This window comes from Drosophila nasuta, unplaced genomic scaffold (assembly GCF_023558535.2).
Source record: "Drosophila nasuta strain 15112-1781.00 unplaced genomic scaffold, ASM2355853v1 ctg14_pilon, whole genome shotgun sequence".
NCBI classification, from domain to species: Eukaryota; Metazoa; Arthropoda; class Insecta; order Diptera; family Drosophilidae; genus Drosophila; species Drosophila nasuta.
Window position 1 is genome coordinate 1,225,118 of NW_026869386.1, and position 20,790 is coordinate 1,245,907.

At 37.4% G+C, this 20,790-nt stretch overlaps 1 protein-coding gene and 1 long non-coding RNA gene across 10 annotated transcripts in view; one reads left to right on the forward strand and one right to left on the reverse strand.

The window, feature by feature from the left end:
• LOC132797566 (trissin receptor) overlaps positions 1 to 20,790 on the reverse strand; it is a 67,094-nt gene that overhangs the window by 18,029 nt on the left and 28,275 nt on the right. For 6 of the 8 annotated variants that reach the window (XM_060809322.1, XM_060809323.1, XM_060809325.1 and 3 more), the window contains 2 exons: positions 18,970 to 19,583; positions 6,291 to 6,435 (listed from right to left, as the gene is read on the reverse strand). In XM_060809322.1, coding sequence (XP_060665305.1) covers positions 6,291 to 6,435; positions 18,970 to 19,408 — 584 coding nt within the window. In that variant the 5' untranslated portion in view covers positions 19,409 to 19,583. Of the gene's footprint in view, positions 1 to 6,290; positions 6,436 to 16,826; positions 17,858 to 18,969; positions 19,584 to 20,790 lie in introns of those variants that run through there. The other 2 variants (XM_060809326.1, XM_060809329.1) reach the window with 2 other exon arrangements.
• On the forward strand, positions 14,251 to 14,834 carry LOC132797567 (uncharacterized). Of its 2 annotated transcripts, XR_009633718.1 has the most exons (3): positions 14,251 to 14,448; positions 14,561 to 14,584; positions 14,641 to 14,834. It is a non-coding gene; the product is annotated as an uncharacterized LOC132797567 (long non-coding RNA). The 2 variants fall into 2 exon arrangements; XR_009633717.1 differs by having other exon boundaries at positions 14,251 to 14,584.

The window sequence follows — 20,790 nt, forward strand, 5'->3', positions numbered from 1 at the left end:
TAAATAAAATCAAATACTACAAATTATTTAAAATAGCTAACAAATAGAAAATTATTTTTGTGAAATAACCAAAGTAAACAATAGCCCATAAATAGCAAAATAGCCAAATCTGGCTAGAAATAGCTAGTTGGTTGCACCTCGGGGCAACTCAGGCTGAGGCTGTGGCTGAGCGGGGCTTAGGGAGAGATTTGTATGAACCGCTAAGCATCTTACCTGGGGCAACTGTTGCAAGTGTTGCATAGAGGTGGAAAACTATCGATAGCGAGCGATTGTTTTTCTCAAACCATCGATAGTGTTCAAAATCAAAAAAAAATTTTTTTTCTTTTGAAGTTGTAGCTTCCAATTCCACAATGGGTCTCGAGATTTGCTGAGATGCAATGAGAAGCTCACTTTCTAAAAGAACGATTGCTTGCTCAGCGTTATTAAGCGTTTTAATTCTGGTCATGCTTCTTTCTTCATATTTAAAAAACATTTTTTTTATTGACTCCAACAAACATTCTTGCAGCATTTTCCATTCGGTCGTGTTTAACGATGGTGTCAGTTGGTCAACTTTGCGGTATAATCCGTAAACTATTGTTATTATTAGAGAAACCGTGATGTGATGTCAATATGTTTGTTTGTTTTAATTATTCGCTCTATTCTAAAGTAGAGTCTGTTTCACCTAGTTGGCATTTCCTGTAACAAGCTAAGCGGTGTTTCGGATTCTAGGGCTTTTTATACCCGCTACCCATAGGGTAGAAGGGTATTATAACTTTGTGCCGGCATGAAATGTATGTAACAGGTATAAGGAGGCATCTCCGACCATATAAAGTATATATAAGGTTGGCAAAAAAGTCTTGCGGTAATTCCGATAGGTGTCTTTGCAATCGCGTAGTTCTAGTTCTATTCGTCGCATCGGTTCATGTCGTTCGTGAGTTATAGCGTCACAAACATGGAGCAAAATAAAGAGAAAATACGGCATATTTTACAGTACTACTACGATAAAGGTACATACCGATACAGTTTCCATTTCCACCGCACAACGATGGTTTCAACGTTTTCGTTCTGGTGCGGAGGTGGTCGAAGATGCTCCACGGTCCGGAAAGCCTGTCGTCGAAAATTGCGATAAAATCGCTGAATTGATCGAAAGAGATTGGGATAGTAGCGCCGTAGCATCGGCCAAGAGCTGGGCATGAGTCATCAAACCGTTTTAAACCATTTGAAAAAGCTTGGATTAAAAAAAAGCTCGATGTATGGGTGCCACACGACTTGACGCAAAAAACATTTTTGACCGTATGGATGCATGCGAATCGCTTCTGAATCGCAACAAAATCGACCCGTTTTTGAAGCGGATGGTGACTGGCGATGAAAAGTGGATCACTTACGACAACGTGAAGCGCAAACGGTTGAGGTCGAAAAGCGGTGAAGCTGCCCAGACGGTGGTCAAGCCTGAATTAACGGCCAGGAAGGTTCTTCTGTGTGTTTGGTGGGATTAGCAGGGAATCATCCATTATGCTCCCCTATGGCCAAACGCTCAATTCGGACCTGTACTGGACCGCGTGAATGCAGCACTCATGTAGAAGAGTCCATCTTTGATCAACAGAGGCCGAATTGTCTTCCATCAGGACAATGCCAGGCCGCACACATCTTTGGTGACGCGCCAGAAGCTCCGGGAGCTCGGATGGGAGGTTCTTTTGCATCCACCGTATAGTCCGGATCTCGCACCAAGTGATTACCACCTATTTCTATCCATGGCCAACGAGCTTGGTAGTCGGAAGTTGGCCACAAGAGAGTCCTGTGAAAATTGGATCTCCGAGTTTTTTTGCCAATAGGGAAGCGAGCTTCTATAATAGGGGCATTATGAAGTTGGCATCTCGTTGAGAACTCGTCATCGAACAAAACGGCGCATATTTGACTTAAATCGCATTATTATAACCAATTTTATGAACAATTGAAAATTCAATAAAAATACCGCAAGATTTTTTTTGACAACTTTATATATCATATCAAATACATTTCCATATATGTATATGAACAGCAGCAACTTGTGATCCAACGAGTTTAATAAAGATTCACGCTGGTATTTGTGTTTTATTTTTACATTTTTTTGTTTTTTTCCAACAGCGATATTTCCGTCTGATTTTTGTGTCGGCCTTGTTCACTATCCTGTGATAGCCGAAGTTCCTCTCCATTTTTTATGCTTGCTTTCGGCTGTCCGCTTTATCTTGAGTTTTTTTTTTGTCGAGAAAAAGACTCTAAAGAGACTGCCGAAGCATAGTATGTCCAAAAGCCAAAAGAGTAAAAAAAGACTCAAAACCTTTATTAAAGCTTCCGACCACAGCTCGTCGCCTGTCGTCCACTTCGCCCGCTTCTTCGGGGTCCAAGTCCGCCACTCCTGCAGCTCAACTCCAAGTCAAAGTTGATCGTCCGTCGCCGTCTGCTTCTTCCTCGGCAAAGACTCCGTCGTTGCCTAAACCTCCAACTGCTTCACGTAGAAAGGCAACTACCCGTTCAGTCCAAGCTACTGGTGCACTTCGAGAGTCGGGTCAGAGGGCCTGCAGCCGAAGGCGACAATGTACACACGTACGAGATCCGTCGTGACCGGCTGGAAGTCCTCTGGGACAATGTCGAGGCCGCCTATACCACATGCGCTGATGCACTGCATCGAGACGGCGATAACGAAGGCATACAGGCCATGGAGGCGAAATATGACCTCTGCTATGCAGTGTATGAGCGGTGTCTCGCCCGTGTAAAGGGGCAAATTAACCAAGTTTCCGGGTCCACCAGGAGTGAAGCATCCGCTCCTCCTGTGTACTCCAGTGGCTGCCGGCTCCCTCCAGTCGACACCGAAGTATTCCGTGGGGATTACTTGCGGTGGCCGACCTTCCGTGTTCTTTTCACGGCCATCTACGTCAACAATCCGAGGTTGACTCCGGTTGAGAAACTTTTCCATCTCAATTCAAAAACCGCAGATGAGGCCAACGAGATCGTAGCCAAATTTCCGCTGACGAACGATGGTTTCGCGTCGGCTTGGAGTGCTCTCTGCGAGCGGTTCGAAAAAGCGCTTGTTGATAACGAGCCAATTAAAAATACTCGTCAACCTGTCCACGGTTTCGCAAGAGTCGGGAGCAGCGATTAAGGATCTGCATCATCCAAGCTTCCCAAACTTACTCTCTCACTATGGGAGCAATCATTGGTGAACAAGTCCAAGATTCCCGCATGGCAGGACATGAGCACGTTCCTCAACGAGCGTTATCATACACTCGAGGCTGTTGAGGACGTGAAGCAACCTTTCAACTCGCAGAACTCGACCGCTGGACCATCCCGTCCACAGCAGAGTTCAAAGCGAGTTAACTCTTTCAAGGCCCGAGTCATTCAGAGAGGCAAATCGTGTGACTTTTGATCAAAAAGAGAATCACCCTGTCCGGGTCTGTCCAGGCTTTCTTGAAATGTCGGTCCATGATCGGATGACCTACATCAAACAGAAGAGCCTCTGTTTGAATTGTTTTGCAAGAGGTCATCAACTCCGAGAGTGTGCGAGTGCGCACAATTGCTTCACATGCAAGGGGCGGCAACACACTCTTCTCCATCGGGGCGACAGTGCCCACAATGGTGCCTCTTCCTCTTCCACTTCAGCCACACTTCCCAACATACCGGCCACTCCGAATCAATCGGCAACAAATGTGCAAAATTACTTTGCCATTAACGCTCAGAACATCCTTCTCGGCACGGCGGTTGTCACTAATCGACTCGGGGTCCGAAGCGACTTTCATTTCTGAGCGTTTATTTCAGCGCATAAAGTTGCCATTCCAATCCGTGCAAGCCCAAGAATCTGGGGTGAATCATGCAATTGCCGCCCAATCGCAGAAGTTATGCAACTTCAGCATTGGCTGTCCAACGAAGCCGAGGCTCCATATCGACACCTCAGCGTTCGTTATTCCACAACTGGCAGACAAGCTGCCATCATTCCGTGTGCCGAAAGGCTTCCTAAAGGATCTACCAGAGATTGAACTGGCAGATCCATACTTCTACAAAAGTGCTCAGATTGACATCTTAATTGGCGCGGATATTCTTCCGTCAGTCATTCTGAGCGGCTCCCGGCCAAACATTTGTGGCTCACTCCTTGGGCAAGAAACCGTGTTTGGTTGGATCCTCAGTGAGGATTCCTCACCGGCCCCGTCTCCCAGAATGTGTCGACAACTGTCTCTGCGTTTTCGACGAGAGACGCCATCCAAGCAGACTATCAACTCGACAGATTAAGTTCCAAATTTTGGAAGGCGGAAAATATTCCGTCGAAGCTGGTTAGCTGCGAAAATACAACTTCACGTAGCAGATGTGGCAGATATCGGGTGGTTCTTCCATTCCGGAAGCCCGTCACCACTCCTAATTTTTATCTGCCTCATCATTCATTCAAACCAGATAGGCACCGACACAAAGAAGAATAACCTCCTACTTCGTTTCTCTATTCGTCGTCCTGTGCTGTCCTATACTGTCCTGTTCCATGTGTCATTGGCAATGTAAAGAAGGTACTGTAATAATCATTTGTTCTTGTTTCATTCCATGTTGCATGCCTTTCTCCGTGTGGATGGGCCTCAACTCGCTCGTAGACATTGTGATGTACTTCTATTACATGATTGCTGCCATGGGACCCAAGCACCAAAAGTTCATTTGGTGGAAGAAGTACCTGACCACCTTCCAAATGTTGCAATTCGTGGCTATTTTTTACGCATCAGTTTCAGTTGCTGTTCCGCGAATGCGATTACCCCAAGGGATTCATGGAGTGGATTGGACTGCATGGCATGATGTTCCTGCTCCTCTTCTCCGTTTTCTACAAAGCCAAATACGTGAATGCCCAGTCGTCAGTGACGACGCGACGACCAACCGGAACCGACTCGATCTTAAACTCCAGCACGGCCACGTTCCCGCTCGCTGTCCCCCCCCATCGACCGGCCTCACCTCCGCCCGAGGGCGTTTCCAACTTCGCTCACATCCTTGCTACAGGATAAGGCTGTGAGCATCCTCCCGAGGCCAACATCCTGATCGACACCGGGTGTAAAACCTTCGAGATGCGAGCTCTGATCGACCCGTGCACTGCAACCAGCCGTACCAGCGCATCCTTGGCAACAGCCTATTGGCTTTCCGTCACCTGCGTTGGTATGGAGGGCGTATGCACGGCTATCATCCGCTCACGGACATCCGACTTCCGTCGAAAGGTGCTGCTTTGCCGCCGCACCGCCCTCCGAGCTGTCGATGGTCAGAACTTGGAGCAGTTCCGCAGCATTACTTTTGCCGACGAACGCTGGTTCCAGCCATCGATGATGTCCTTGGTGCTCGGCACTGATGTGTATCCTCACATCATTCAACCTGGCATCCTGCCGAGCACCAACGGTTTGCCAATAGCCCAGAACTCCACATTGGGTTGGATTCTGTCCGGTCCATGTGGACAATAAAACCGTTTGCAACTCATTGCAAGGGGGGAGGATGTTGATGATAAATGTTTTTCGACAGCATTTGTTATGTTTCCATGCAGATAAAGTTTGTTTCAAATTTTTGCCATGCCCACAACCGAAATTTTAAAGTTACAGCTACAGAATTTTGGTGTATACTACAATAACAATAGTAATTATGATGAAAATAATACCGTAATATTTTGTTTTTATTCAAACTGGGTAGCGGGTATCTTACAGTCGAACACACACGACTGTAGCTTTCTTCTTTACTCTGTGATAAATTTTCAATGTAGTACATCGATAAAATAAATTTACATTTGGTATACTTAAATGATAATATGTATTGCTTTGTTTTTATTGATAACAGGTAGCGCTTAACTTACAGCCGAAGAAACTCAACTGAATCTTGGTAAACAGTAAATTTGTTAAATCAAATTTATTAATAAATGTCAACTTAGGAGTCCTCACAATTAAATAAGACTCACAATTATTAAGACTGTATTGGGCTAGCGCCGAAATTATTTCTAATATTTATTATCGTACTTCTAATCGTGCTAGGCATACCCCAATTCGTATTCAAACATAACAAATGCTGTCGAAAAAAATTATAGCTCTATCACTGTCTCTGAGATCTAGGTGTTCATACGGACAGACGGACAGACACACAGACGGACAGACAGACATGGCTAGATCGTATCGGCTGTTGACGCTGATCAAAAATATATATACTTCATATGGTCCTTCTACCTGTTACATTTCCTGCCTGCACAAAGTTATAATATCTTATGGGTAGCGTGTATAATAATAAATAATTATAATCAACGCATATTTTACTTTTATTTAAAGTCTGTATTCACTCACCTGTCTATAAGATAGATTGACAGATTTTGCATAACGCAAAAGAGACCTACGCAAAAATCGGCGAATGCCAAGTTAGCCAGGAAAAAGTTTGTTATAGATCGCAGGCGACGGGAAAGCGTTACTACCAATATTACAAGTAAATTGCCTGAAAATAAAAGTTTACATCATTAGCAATAGATTCGAAAATGCTTGAACATAGGTTCGACAAAAAAAATACAGAATGCTTAAGTTCTCACGTTAAGCACGTTCGATAATCATTATAAAGAAATTAGGAAGCTAGTGTTCTCGACTGTGAGATACCCGCCACCCATTTTGAATAAACAAAAAATATTGCGGTATTATTCTCAAAATATAAATACTGAATACTAAAAATATACCGAATAGTATATTGGGTATACTGTATACTACTATAGTATCTGATCGCAACCAAATATCCAGGAATCATTAGAAGAACTTTGCTTCTTCTTAATTTTGAGGCTACCAATAAGTTCACGAATCTTAACATTTAAATTTAACTAACAGTGTTCTAAGACTGCATTCTGGCTGCGCGTCCCTTAAGTCGGTCGCTGGGTGGGTAAGTCATTGCGTCGAAGACGTGATTGGTTGCTCAACCTTGTTAGACCTCGCGCGTGGTGGTTAGGATGCAACAATAGCTTGGTAAAGTACTTTTCCTTCTGTTCTGCGATCACTTCCTTGACTGGTAGAATGTTTAAGAAGCTATGTATGTTTTCGTTGCGAACGTAACACGGTGCCCCGGTGATGGTTCAAGATCTTCGACTGAATTCGCTGGACTATGTGAATATTACTATTGCTGGCATTTCCCCATAACTGGTAGCCGTACATCCATATAGGTTTTAGTATCGAGTTATACAGCAGGACCTTATATTCAAGGCTAAGGGAAGACCGAGCGTTGATAAGCCAATGAAGGCTGCTGGCTTTTAGCTTTAGGTGTGTTCTTTTGGCTTCAATGTGCCGGCGCCATGTGAGTCTTCTGTCTAGGTGTACTCCTAGATATGTCACTTCGTTTGCTTGCGGGAGTAGAGTTTTGTTTAACGTTAGCGGCGGGCAGTTTTACCTGTTCAAGGTAAATGTAACGTGTTTGCATTTTTTTCTCGTTCACTTTAATTCTCCAATCTGATAGCCATTTTTCAACATCGACCATGTGAAGAGCTAGCTGTGCAGTTACTTGTTACTGAGAATAGCTGTATCATTAGCAAACGTAGATGTTGTTATTCGTGTTCTTGTCGGGATATCTGCTGTGTAGATATCTGCTGTGTAGCACGCTACCTTGGGGAACTCCAGCTCCAACAGTGATAGCAGTGTTCAGTGTGCTTCAGATATAGCAGTGTTGCATCTCACATCAAAATTTTCTGTCGTAAAAGCTTGTGGGTGTTGTTGGGAAGCATTGTCTTGATCTTGTAAATTAGGCCTTATTGCCAGACTCTATCTAATGCTTGAGATACATCTACAAATATGACAGTACAGTACTCTCGTTCTTCGAACGCGTTGCGTATTTCTGATTTTATCCGGTTTACCTGCTCAATTGTTCCGTGCTTTTCACGAAGCCCAAATTGATGTGACGGAATTCTTTCCTGGAGTCTTAGGTATGTGTTTATCCGAGTCAAAACGCATTTTTAAAAGAGTTAAGATAAGCATGAAAGTAGGCTTATAGGTCTATACTACGTGGGGATTGTGTGGTCTTTTCCGGCTTTGCTATCATTATTATAATTGACTTTTCCATCTGACTGGGAGCTCGATGATCATTTTGGGAGTTATGTGGTCGCAGCCCGGAGATTTTTCGGATTCAGTTGATTTTTGATGATGCTAACGATTTCATTTGGGCGTAATTCAATTGGCTCATGTTGAAGCTGAAACTCATATGGGAAAGTCGGCAAAGTAAACGCACTCGTGGCAGGATTTGGTTGGAAGACATTTTTAAGGTGGTTGGCAAACGTGCTGGCTCTGTCTGCAACGCTGCGCGCCCATCCACCTGTGGGATTTCTTTCGGTGGGTCAGCTGTCTATAGTGAGTGTTTTGTACGAGAAGTACACAATTGCTCTATGTAGTGGCGGTGGACATATGCTTCTTCGTGCTGTAGAGCATTAGTAAGTTCTCATGAGGCATGTCTTTAACTTTGCTTAGCAGATGGCGATCTGTGGAGTTGCCACTTTCGACGTAAGCGTCTCTTTTCGAGGACGAGCTGCTCGATTTTTAGATTTGTCTTCTTTTGATTGCGTTGTGTATTTATAGTTTGAGGTGTTGAAGCTCGAGCTGCAGAGACAAGTACAGACTCCAGTGAATTAACAAAGCTGTCTTAGCTTAGCTCAATGTGTGAGCTAATATACTTTCTGTACTTAACCCAATTGATTTTCTGTAAGGTCAATTAATAGTGATTGTTCCAAGAGAATAAAATAAACAGAATAGGCGAGTGATCAGATGAAAGATCCGAAAGGCATTCGGCGCTTATCAGATTTTTTGCAATGTTTTTGGTAATCGCAAAGTCTATTAAATTGGGTAGTTTCTTTGGGTCGGCGGGCCAGTATGTTGGTGTGCCAAAAGAAACATAGTCGAGCTTGTCCTTGACGTTGATAATTGCATTATAGAGCTGATTTCCTTTTGGAGTCACGAGACGAGATCCCCAGTGTGTGGGCTTGGTCTCTTAGTGAGTTGAAAAACTGCATAAACTCATCTTCAGCTATAGTGATATATGGCGGCTAGTGTAAGTTGGTTGCCAGTATTTAATTTTATATTTATAGATGTGTCCTGTAGGCAGTTCTTAGGAAACGATTTGATTGTCGAGTAGGAATTGAGCTAACTCAAGTTTATGCTTCAAAACGCCGTTAGCGTTCCATGTAGATATCTGTAGGGAAGTCATTATTTGAATTGTTGTGAAGCCACCATTTGAATCAATAGATTTTGGTTTCGCATTAAATCTTGCATAGTTGTGCGCATAAATGACATAAATTCCGTAAGGTTTTTTTGTAGGCTGAATATCATAGCTTCGCAGTTGCTTTTTGGCTGCTCCAATGATTGAAGCTGCTGAGCCATGTTCGGTTCTTGGTATGCTGATTGCACAAATAAACTTTTTGAGGCAGGGGTAGCCGGTCCTGATTTTAAAGCGCGCGTATGTCACACTTTTGACAGAGTTAATAGGTTCTAGTGAGGACCTGGCTGCAGTCGAGAAGAAGACTTCAGGGTTTGATCTGGAGACTTTCAACGTTTTATTTTGGGTGCGGGCAGTGATTAATTAATTAATCAATCATTCAATATAAACATTATCGATTTCATCGCAAAGAGCGTCTTTTCGCGTTATTGTAGATTTATTGAACCAGTCACTGCACTTTTGTGATTTTATTGAATATTTTTTCCCGGAGCACAATAAATACACGTCTGCAAGCGACGACTGATAATAGTGGAAATAGTGTCAAAAAAAAAAACTTGGTCTGCGTGCAGACATAACATAACACGATGACGAAAAAATTATATCCCTATCTCTTACAGTCTCTGAGATCATGGTGTTCATACGGACAGACGGACATGGCTAGATCGTCTCGGCTGTCGGCTCAGATCAAGTATATATACTTTATAGGGTCGGAGATGCCTCCTTCTACCTGTTACATAAATTTCCTGCCGGCACAACGTCATAATACCCTTCTAACATAAGGGTATACATAATATATAATACATAAATTGAATTAACCGAAACAATAAAACAACAATTTTTGAAATTTTCTTTATCATTACTTTTTTAATTTCAAAGGTCAGTTAAAAAAACCTATCAAGCACAATCGTTTTGACAAAAAAAAAATAAACACTAATGGTGACTTATGTGGTGCGCAGTGCGAAAACATAAATCAGAAGAATTTTGTATATTCGCTCGCATTCGCAGTCAGAAGTAACTTTTTTACACTTTACCAATCTTACTAGCTTAGTTGTGTTATTAAAATACCTGTGAGATAGTGACTTTAATTTGAAAAATTGGGTTTTAATAAGCAAGCTATCACCCAGCTCGCTATATAACAAATATAAAAAGTTACCAATTCTAACATATATTACTTTTAATTCACGACTTGGGTACTATTTTAATAAGGCAGCTGCATTTTATTTAATGTAAACAAGAGCTATATTATAACATTGATACATCATCCTATTTTACACCAGTGTATTTTCTTAATGCTTTATTTTAATTTTTTATGGATCTGTTCTTTGGCTGGGATTAAACGATATATGAGCAAGTCTTATAATTAACAGAAATTAACAGTTTTCTTTCACTGTCTCGGAAACGGCTGCACAGTCTAGAGTTCTCGCGCGAAATGATAAGGATGCTAAGACAGCTTACAAAGATATTTTTCTGTGTATTCGTCTATTACACCGTTGCCATGCTGAATATTAAGGTCTTTCAGTATGTTTTCGGTTTGAAAGTATCACGGCGCAGTGATGATTCCCTAATCAATTCATTAATCTTTGAAAGCTGAAGACTTACCTCTGCAGAGCTCTGCTCATAATAGCTAAAAAATGAATAAGCCAAACTATTGTCACCGTCGATCGAATGATCATTAAAGATCGAGATGGGATTGTGTATTTCTTAGGGCAATAATGTGCTCTAGCCTTCCACAACCACACTAAAAAATCTTTCTTGGAGTTCTCTTTCACATTAATGCATACATTCATATACACAGACGGTTCCAAAACGCTTCACTCGACTTTATACCCAATTACTACATAATTTACTACTAAGGCATCCGAGTTATTCAATCAAAAAATATTTTATTTAAACCATTAAGCTTAATCATGGCAAATATGTTGTTTGCTCTGATTTCTTATCCTCACTCCATACTAAATGCAACTCTAATAATACTTTTTTTCCCGACATCTATAAGAACCCTGGATTCCAGGTCATAAAATCATAACAGGAAATGAATTTGCAGACAAAATTGCCAAATTTGCAACCAAATTTCCACTTTCCTCATTCAAGATATTACAGACAAAAATATGTTTTGAAAATATAATTTCCTTATCTTAAAACCTAATCGACTATCTGACACATCCATATAGTGTCGACCTAATAACATATCAAACACCAACAGATTTATAAGAAATATGTTATAGACCTTGCCGATATCCCAAAAAGTCAAATCAATAAACTTAAAGCTTAGACTTGGGCACAAACACTAACTCTGAAACATTTACTATTTATTTATTTCTTGTTACTAAAGCTAATAAATATATATATAATTAAATGTTTGCGGTTCATGAACAGTAAAAAAACAACAAGCGATTTATTTTTATTTACTTGGTAGACTACTTTATTGTTATTTATAAGTTCGCGGGCTACACGTGTTAGGCGAGGAAAGTGTCCTTAAAAACTAACTTCACAATATGCTGAGCTTTAACATGAAACTTCTTACTGCGACTTAAAGCTAGTGTCATGTTTGGTGTTTGTGTTAGTGCATTAATGCTGAGTCCTCAAGTTTTAAGTGGAAAATTTTAATTGACTTTGGACTTTTGAAAGTGGCATGATCGCCAATGTAATAGGATCTTTTTGTTTGTGACAATTGGTCGTCGTCGCGACAAGTGTTTATGCTTACAATATGATTTGTGGGAAAAAATTTGGAAGATAGGGGAATATTTATGAGTATGTGTCACATACGAGAAATTATTATGGAGGTGGATATATTACTCCCCCAACCTATAGAGGTTAGCTTGTCCTCGAGCGTTTAGTTCAGGGTACATAAGTAGGACTGGAATTTCAATATTATCGGTTTCAGCATTAGCACTTATGTTTGCGTCATGTTTTCTTACAAATTTTTGTGTTATTGTGATGAATAGTGTTTTAATTTTCTTATTCACGAAGTGGTATATAACAATGAGGATTAATATTAATACAATCATAATTATTGAATATTTATAAATGTTGTTTTCTCTATTATTATACAAAATCATTTCTTTTATCTCAATGTGTGATAGTGATTCTACTTTAGTTACATTGTATTCTGTAAACATAATGGTTGTAAATTGTTGTGCTCTATTTGAAATTTTAACATTTTTTTATTCAATAGTACAATTAAATATTTTTATTATTTTATCTTTTTCAATGTACATATCTAAATCGTTACAATTTTGATTTAATTTGGTTCTGGTTAAGTTCCAGGTTATCATAATATTTGGCTCCACTATTCGTATGAGTTCTTGTGTACGGTATTTATTAAAAGTACAAATTGGAGTCTCATGTTTTATTATATAAGTTATGCATTGGTCATTTATGAGATTGAATTCGAAACAATGTTATTGTGTAGATAAAATTTTCCTTTCTTCCAAAATTTCTTCTTCCAAAATTTTGCTTTGATTATTTATAATGTTAATACCTTGATTAAATGAATTTATAAAATCATTAAGATTATTTGCCTGAATTGTATTATGGGCAATAATATTAATTTGGGTTTCAAATTGTTTCTTATCCTCTTCATCTAATGTGTCAAAAAGAAATTTAAGTGATGATCCTATAAAATTGAATAAACCTCGTTTAGTACGATCTGTTATTCTAATACCTGTCATTTGTTTTTCTAATTTATTCATTAAATACTTTATTTGAGGGTACTTATTAAAGATATGGCTTTGAGTTAATAATAAATCAAAATAATATTCTATTTGTGTTACGTTTATAGTTAGACAATGATGTTCGAAAGATATTGGTAAATTGATTGTTCCTGACTCAAATAGGATGAATCCTTGGTCATTTTGAATTGGATTTACTTCGACTCGTTGAGTGTTTACGGTTGTGCAAATAATTGATAATATAAGTAACATCAGCAATTTAGGATGTTTCATCATTTAACATATTTACTTTTGTTAATTACTTTCTTCTTTTTGAACTTCGATCTAAAGTGTGTAACTTTTCTGCCTCTATTAGTTTCTTCAAAATGTTTTTCATCAAGCTTTTTTATGTTACCTGTCTTTTTGAAAGGATTTGTTGTTTTTATTTAACCAATGGAGCTTGTCTAAATCGTGTATCTACTTCAAAATTATTTCTGTTTTTTTACGGTTATTTATTTGATTTATTTTATTCTCTTGTGAGTTATACTCAGGGGCATAAATAAAATTATCCGCTGGGTTTCCATTAGTGGCTTTATTTTTTGTTTTATGATTATAAATGTATAATATTGTTTTAAACTTTGTTATTTTATTTTCTACATTATCGTTGCTTCCTATTATTCTTAACTTTTCATTTATAGTTTTGTGAAACCTTTCTATATCTGATATTCCTGTTTTACTTGTAGTTATGTTAATTTTTATGTTTTCTTCTTGTAACCAAATCTGCAAAGCTGCACTAATAAATGCTGAGTTTTTGTCTGCTTTTATTTCTATGGGCTTTCCCATTTCATTGAAAACTTTTAGTAAAGCTCTTTTAGCTTCTAGCCAATCTCTACTTTGGACTTCAACTAATGTTGTAAATTTTGAATAAATATCTATACAAGAAAGAAACTGTTTCTTATCTATCATATAAAAATCTATTACATATTTGCCCCTAACATTAAGTACTTCGGGTGTTATTTCGAACGTGAGTTTTGTATGTCTATGTTCGGTTTTAGCTATGTTGCAAATTTCACACTCATTAATTAAGTTTTGTATTAGTTTCTGATAATCAGGGTAATAATATTTTTCCTTAAACCAATTTATTGTTTTTTCTATTCCTGGATGTAACAACTTTTTATGTGTTTTTAAAATTAATTCTTTAAACTCTGCGAATGTTTGTAAGTCAATTAATTTCAAGATTGTTTTCATTATTTTAGTTATATTATTCGGACTTATTATTTCTAAATAAGCTCTTTGAAAAATTGGAAAATCTATTTCATTGTGAAAATAGACAATACTCTTTTTCGAGCGAAGATATTCCTTCATTCCGTCATTTCCTTATAAGAAATTTTAATTTTAAGTTTATGAAAATAGTGAGTTGTTTCGACTTTGTTATCATCACTTTTTATAAATTCTATTTGTCTGTTAAAATAATTTAAAGGTCTTTCGGTTATAGGTATGTGGTGTTGACTATCTTCTTGAGCGCTATGTGTAGTTGCTCCTGTGCTAACTGCATCATCTCCTAAGAAATTCTCTTCTATTTTTATACGTGAATGTGCATCTGCTACATTATTCTCTTTTCCTGGTAAATACTGGATTTGATAATCATACTCATTTAATCGGATTTTCCATCTTTGCAATTTCATATTTGGTTCTTTAATATTACTGAGCCAAACTAATGGTTTATGATCACTTAGGATTTGGAATTTTCTACCGAATAGGTAAGAACGGAAATACTTAGTTGCCCACATAATAGCTAATAATTCTTTCTCTATAGCTGAATAGTTTGATTCGTGTTCGTTTAAAGTTGGACTTGCATATCAAATGGGTTTGTGTTCCTGTGACAGAACGGCGCCTATAGCGAAGTTGCTAGCATCTGTAGTCAATGAGAATGGCTTCTCGAAATTTCGATAAACTAGTATCGGATCGGACGTTATTAAAACTTTGAATTTTTCGGATGCAGATACATAAGTGGGATCTTTTATATTTATGGAGGCGTTTTTCTTTAATTTAGTTGTCATGGGTTTTGCAATATTTGCGAAATTGGGGATAAATTTGCGGTAAAATCGGCATAGACCTAGGAATGATTTCATTTCCTTTGGTGTCTTAGGTATTGGGAATTCAACAATTTCCTTAATCTTGTTCGGATTTGGTTTTATACCTTGCGTGGTGATTACATGCCCGAGGAAATCAGTTTTCTTCTTCATGAATTCGCATTTGTCCAATTGTAATTTCAAATTTGCTTCCCGAAGTTTTGAGAAGACTTTCGAAATGGATGATATGTGCTCCTCCAATGAAGTGGAGTAAATGATGATATCATCTAAGTAAACTAGACAATCTTTAAAGATCAGATCTTCAAGTAGATTATTCTTGCAGCACTGGAAAGTCGCTGGAGCATTTTTAAGCCCAAAGGGCATACGAGTAAATTCGTAGTGACCATGCTTGGTTGAAAAGGCGGTTTTTGCAATTGAGTCGGGATCCATTTGGATTTAATGGAAACCCTTTGCAAGATCGATCGTAGTAAAGTATTGGCATTTGCCTAACTTGTCTAAGATCTCATCCATATTTGGTATGGGGAATTTGTCATCAATAATTATTTCATTGTGATTTCGGTAGTCAATGACTAACCGGAATTTTTGTTTTCCTGAAGCCTCCATTTTCTTTGGAACAATCCAGATGGGTAAACAGTAAGGGTTTTAGATTTTTTAATTATGCCCTGCTCTATCATTTTGTTGATTTGTTTATTGACTTCTTGATCATAAGCCTGTGAATATTTATAGGGTTTTTTGTATATTGGGTCTTCGTGTTTTGTTTAAATCGAATGCTTAATCGTACTAGTGAAAGTCAAATTGTCACTTTCCCGGTACTGAATATCGCGAAATTTATGTAAAACCTTTTTTAATTTTTCTACTTCTTCTGTGTTAAGATGTTCTAATCTGAACTCATTACACTCTTTTAGTTCATCTTCGATTGCGAAGTTGAAGGGTCTATCTTCGGTTGATGGTGGATTTTCATAGTTTTCTGTATAAGTTTCTTCAGAATTTTTTCACTGTTTTAAATGTGAATTAATAGTTTCCTAATGTAACTGTTCCATTTTCATAATCAATTTGAGAGTTACTGGCTTTTAAGTACTCCCTTCCTAATAACATATCATAGTTTTCAGAGAATTTTTGAATGTAAAATTTTTGTTTTATAGGGCAAAGACTACTTGGACCAAAAAGTATATTTTCTGATAATTCAGTAATGCCATTAATTGTTTGAACATTGATCGGGTTTTTATAAGTTGGAAAACTGAAAATATTTTGTTTTATAAGATTTATTGAAGAACCTGTATCAATGATACATTTTAGGTTTACTTCATTCATTTTAATTTTTATGTATGGTGTGTTTACTCTGCACTTTGTTCTGAGGCACTTTGATGAAAATGTTCACCTTGTTCCATCTTGAACTGGCCACTTTGGCTTTCCCTTTGTCTTTTCACTGGTGGGTTAATCCCACGGCTAGTTGAGGTGTCCCTCAAATAATTATAAGGGTTTTGGTTTTGAGCTTCTTTTAATTTTTTATTAAACTCTGGGTGAAGGTTCTGATTATTTTGGTTTTGGTTTGAATGGTTGTTTTGTGTTTTAGAATTGGACGTATCATCTGAATGAAAATTATTTGAATAGTTTGCATAAGATCTATTTTGATTTCTGCGGTTATTGTTTTCGCTTTTAGGGTGATTCTGAATTTCATAAGATTCATAAATCCCTTCTGCATGAGCAATAGCTTTTAACTTGCTTATTGTAGTGATATTATGCCTTGCTAAGGTCATGTATATTCTGTCAGGCAGTTTCCTAGTTATTACATTCTTGGTAGTTATTTTTAATGCATTTTTGTATAATATTATAGTACTGGCATCATTATCTAATGCTAACTTATTACTGATTATGTAAGATTTGCGTTCGAGTTCTTCGACAAACTTACGTAGACTTCCGTTCCAGTTGGTGTTGTAGAGTCTTCGCAATAGTTCTTCATAGGGCATCTGTGTTTTGAATTCCTCGATAAGTGATGATCTTAGTGATGTCCAATTGTTGGATTGCGTTACTTGGGCTGTTCGCAATGCTTCTCCATCTAACTGTCGTTCGATGGCTCCAAAGATTACGCTACTTTGACGTACATCGTTTGTTGTGTATAAAGATAGGATAAAGTCTATCCTCTTTATAAAGGCTGACAAATTTTCTGCACCATTGTCAAACGCTGGCACATGTTTAATTCGATTTAAGCACTGGTTTAGGTGTGATTCCGAAAGTTCATTTGCCATTGTTGGTGTTGTTGTTGATTCACACACACGTGGTTCGGGTTGTTTGAGTTTTATTATAACGGGTTCACAATGTTTTTTTGTTTAACAGTTTTTTGCGTTTTTGGTTGTTGTTTTTTGCGGATACGTTTTATATAGTTCACAACTTATGCGCGTTTACCCAGGACAATGTTAGAGTCCTTTTAGCGGTTTACGACTGCTTGTTGATTCAATTACTATTACGACGTATCCTACCGACTGCGCCAATTAAATGTTCGCGGTTCACGAACAGTAAAAAAAAATAGAACAACAAGCGATTTATTTTTATTTACTTGGTAGACTACTTTATTGTTATTTATAAGTTCGCGGGCTACACGTGTTAGGCGAGGAAAGTGTCCTTAAAAACTAACTTCACAATATGCTGAGCTTTAACATGAAACTTCTTACTGCGATTTAAAGCTAGTGTGATGTTTGGTGTTTGTGTTAGTGCATTAATGCTGAGTCCTCAAGTTGTAAGTGGAAAATTTTAATTGACTTTGGACTTTTGAAAGTGGCATGATCGCCAATGTAATAGGATCTTTTTGTTTGTGACAATTGGTCGTCGTCGCGACAAGTGTTTATGTTTACAATATGATTTGTGGGAAAACATTTGGAAGATAGGGGAATAATTATGAGTATGTGTCACATACGAAAAATTATTATGGAGGTGGATATATTACTATATAATATTGCCATCGTAACTAAAACTTGTATATACATATATGTACAATATATTACCCAAAAGACAAAAGGTTGAAATCTAGATTGAAAAAAGTTTGATTTAAGATTTTTTCGATTTTAAAAACAACAATGAAATAGGTTAAATCTAGATTTTTATGCTGAATTGGATTAATAATATCTTATTTCAAGATTAAAATGAATAAAGATTGTTTTATTCTAGATTAAAAAGAAGATTGCAAATCTGGATTTAAGTCCATTTAGATCATACAAAAAAAAAAAAGAAGTAAAGGCTTGTAGTTTCTTTCTTTTAAAATTATAACCCAAATTTGAATGTTGTTGCTGTTAGCTCAGTAAGTAGAGTTGCCGCAAATTATTGTTCCTTGTAGTCGTGTTAAACAAACACACAATCTATTTTTTTTTTTTTAATATTTTGCCTTCTTAGTTTTTTTTTCTGTGTAACCTTTGCTTTAATAATAAAAACTATGTTATTTGAAAGAGTGCTAATTTGCATTTGTAAAAGCAAAGTATGTAATTTTTAAATCTTAGACCCTTATTTTTCTTTTCTAATTAGGTTTATTATTCGATCTTGCATACTTTCGACTATATTCGTAAAAATCCTATCGTTTTTTTATTATCGACCAAAAATTTTCAAAAGGATTGAGATTTGGACTCTGTATTGCCTTCACTCGATCAACTTACAAATTTATTTTGCGATCTATTGTTTAACTTTTCATCTATTATACATGTCGACAATCTATTTTCAGTAAGGTTTACTATTGAGTCTTCAAAATTTATTGAAAATGTTTTCATGTTTGTAATTTTAATTGCTCATAAATGTTGCAGTTATTATTGTATGTGCCGTAAATAGACTACAGACTACTAGCTTTTGAATTACGTTTGCAATAGGGTTTTTCAATTCGAAAGAACGGAAGTGACCGTGCCAAAAATCCAAAACAATCTAGAACTTGCAGAAAAAAATTATAGCTCTAACTAGTATAGAGTCTGAAATAACGTGTTTCATCATCATTATATGTATCATCAATATAACTTCGAAGATGTCACCTTCTGAAAAAAGAAGAAAATCCTAGTAAACATTATCTTTTCACTTACCAAAAAAGCAACAACAAAATACAAGGGTATAAAGTATGATGAATATAATCCGAATATCGGTGCGATCAAAGATATATTCACTCGTGTAATCGCCGTCGGCAGTCTCCAATTCGTTGTTGTTCTTTTGGATCAACGACGATGCAGTAGTAGCTGGTTCATTTGTAACGTTTCTTGTCTGATTAACGCGAAATAAGAGTTCCGTTCTGCTAATATTGAATGTGAGGTTATTAACATCCGCTGCTTTAGAGGAATCCACTAAGTTGATCAGCAGTATCAGCAGTGAGCAAGGAAGAGAGAAGAGCAATGTGTGGGTGAGGGTGGTTATATATTTAACAGGTTCTTGTTGCTCCCACTCAGAAAAGGGTGTAGGTAAAAAAGTGGATTTTCCTTTTGCTGTGATTATATCGAGCGCTGTCGCTATCGTTAATATCATCATCATCTTCAGTTTCTGATATGTTTGTGCCCACACTATGAAGCAGTTGTTTAATTGCTCGTCTTTGCGTTGCTTCCGTTTCCTGCCTTTTATGCCACCTTTGTCGACACTGCTTCTTCCATAATGTTACAGGCGTCAATTGCATAAGCCGGACGCACATAATGTTAAAACCTCGTTGCCGCTGCGAAAACAACCCAGAGAAAATAAAAGTTAAGGATTTTCAGGTGGCTTCATAATAATAATTTATAGTAATTAATAAAGTAAGCAAAGTAAAGTAATAGTTAAACTTAACAAGTAAAACTAGAATAAAGTTTGCTCGACTGCGATAAAAACCAAACCTTAAACATATCAATATACTACTCCGTTCCCATCTTTAATTGAATTTAAGAGGGGGTGGGTCAAGGGTAAAAATGTAAAATTATAATATATATTTTTCTTGAATAAGCTAAATTATGTTCAGTCTTTAGTACCACGCGTTGTATCTAAAGCTGTTATATTAATATGTAACATGTAATATGTTATGTATATATGTACGTACATATATAGTGACGTATCCACTACCACAGTCATTTCTCGTATTGACACATTCTCGTAATTATTCCCCTATCTTCCAAAAGGTCCTATTGCATTCACATAAAGATTATATTCTAAACATAAACTCTTCGCGACGGCGACCAATCTCCACAAACAAAAAGATCCACTTCACGCCACTTTCAAAGTCCAAAAATCAATTCAAATTTTCTATTGCAATTTGAGGACTCCGCATTAAAAAACTCAGAAAAGTGTCTTTAAAAACTAACTTTACAATATGGGTAATTTCATGACGGAATTTGTCTCGTGCGAAATATATAAAAGACATCCGTTGTGACATCGAAATAGCGATACGTGCCTTGAGGCACGTATGGGGATCCAAGACAACTTTTGTTGCCAGCTGATATTTCACAATAGATTGCAATTTATGTGATGGTTTCTATTTCATTGATATAGTGGAGTCTCTTAATACTGCATTAGAAGATGTTGAGGCTATGTCATTTATTGAGAGTAATGTTGAAAATGTCCAAAACAATGCACAGAAAGCTGTGACTTCCCAGAAAACTGCAAGAAGGCCGCGATCACCTTTACCAATCATTAAATTTTCGGCGTGCGCATCTCCGCCAACTTCTGGTGGGTTCAATGGAGCTGGTAAGCCAAATTTAATTGCTATGTGTTATTTTAGTGAATAATTAGTTTTATTTAAACAGGTATTGAATCAATAACATATGATTCGAGTAAGATTCTGTGGCGAGAGAAATCAATGCAGTTGCATATTAACAAAAAAGCATTTCGAGGCGATTTTTCGTTGCCAGCAGAAATAAAGGAGCTCAAAACACCACTAGAGATCTTTTGCT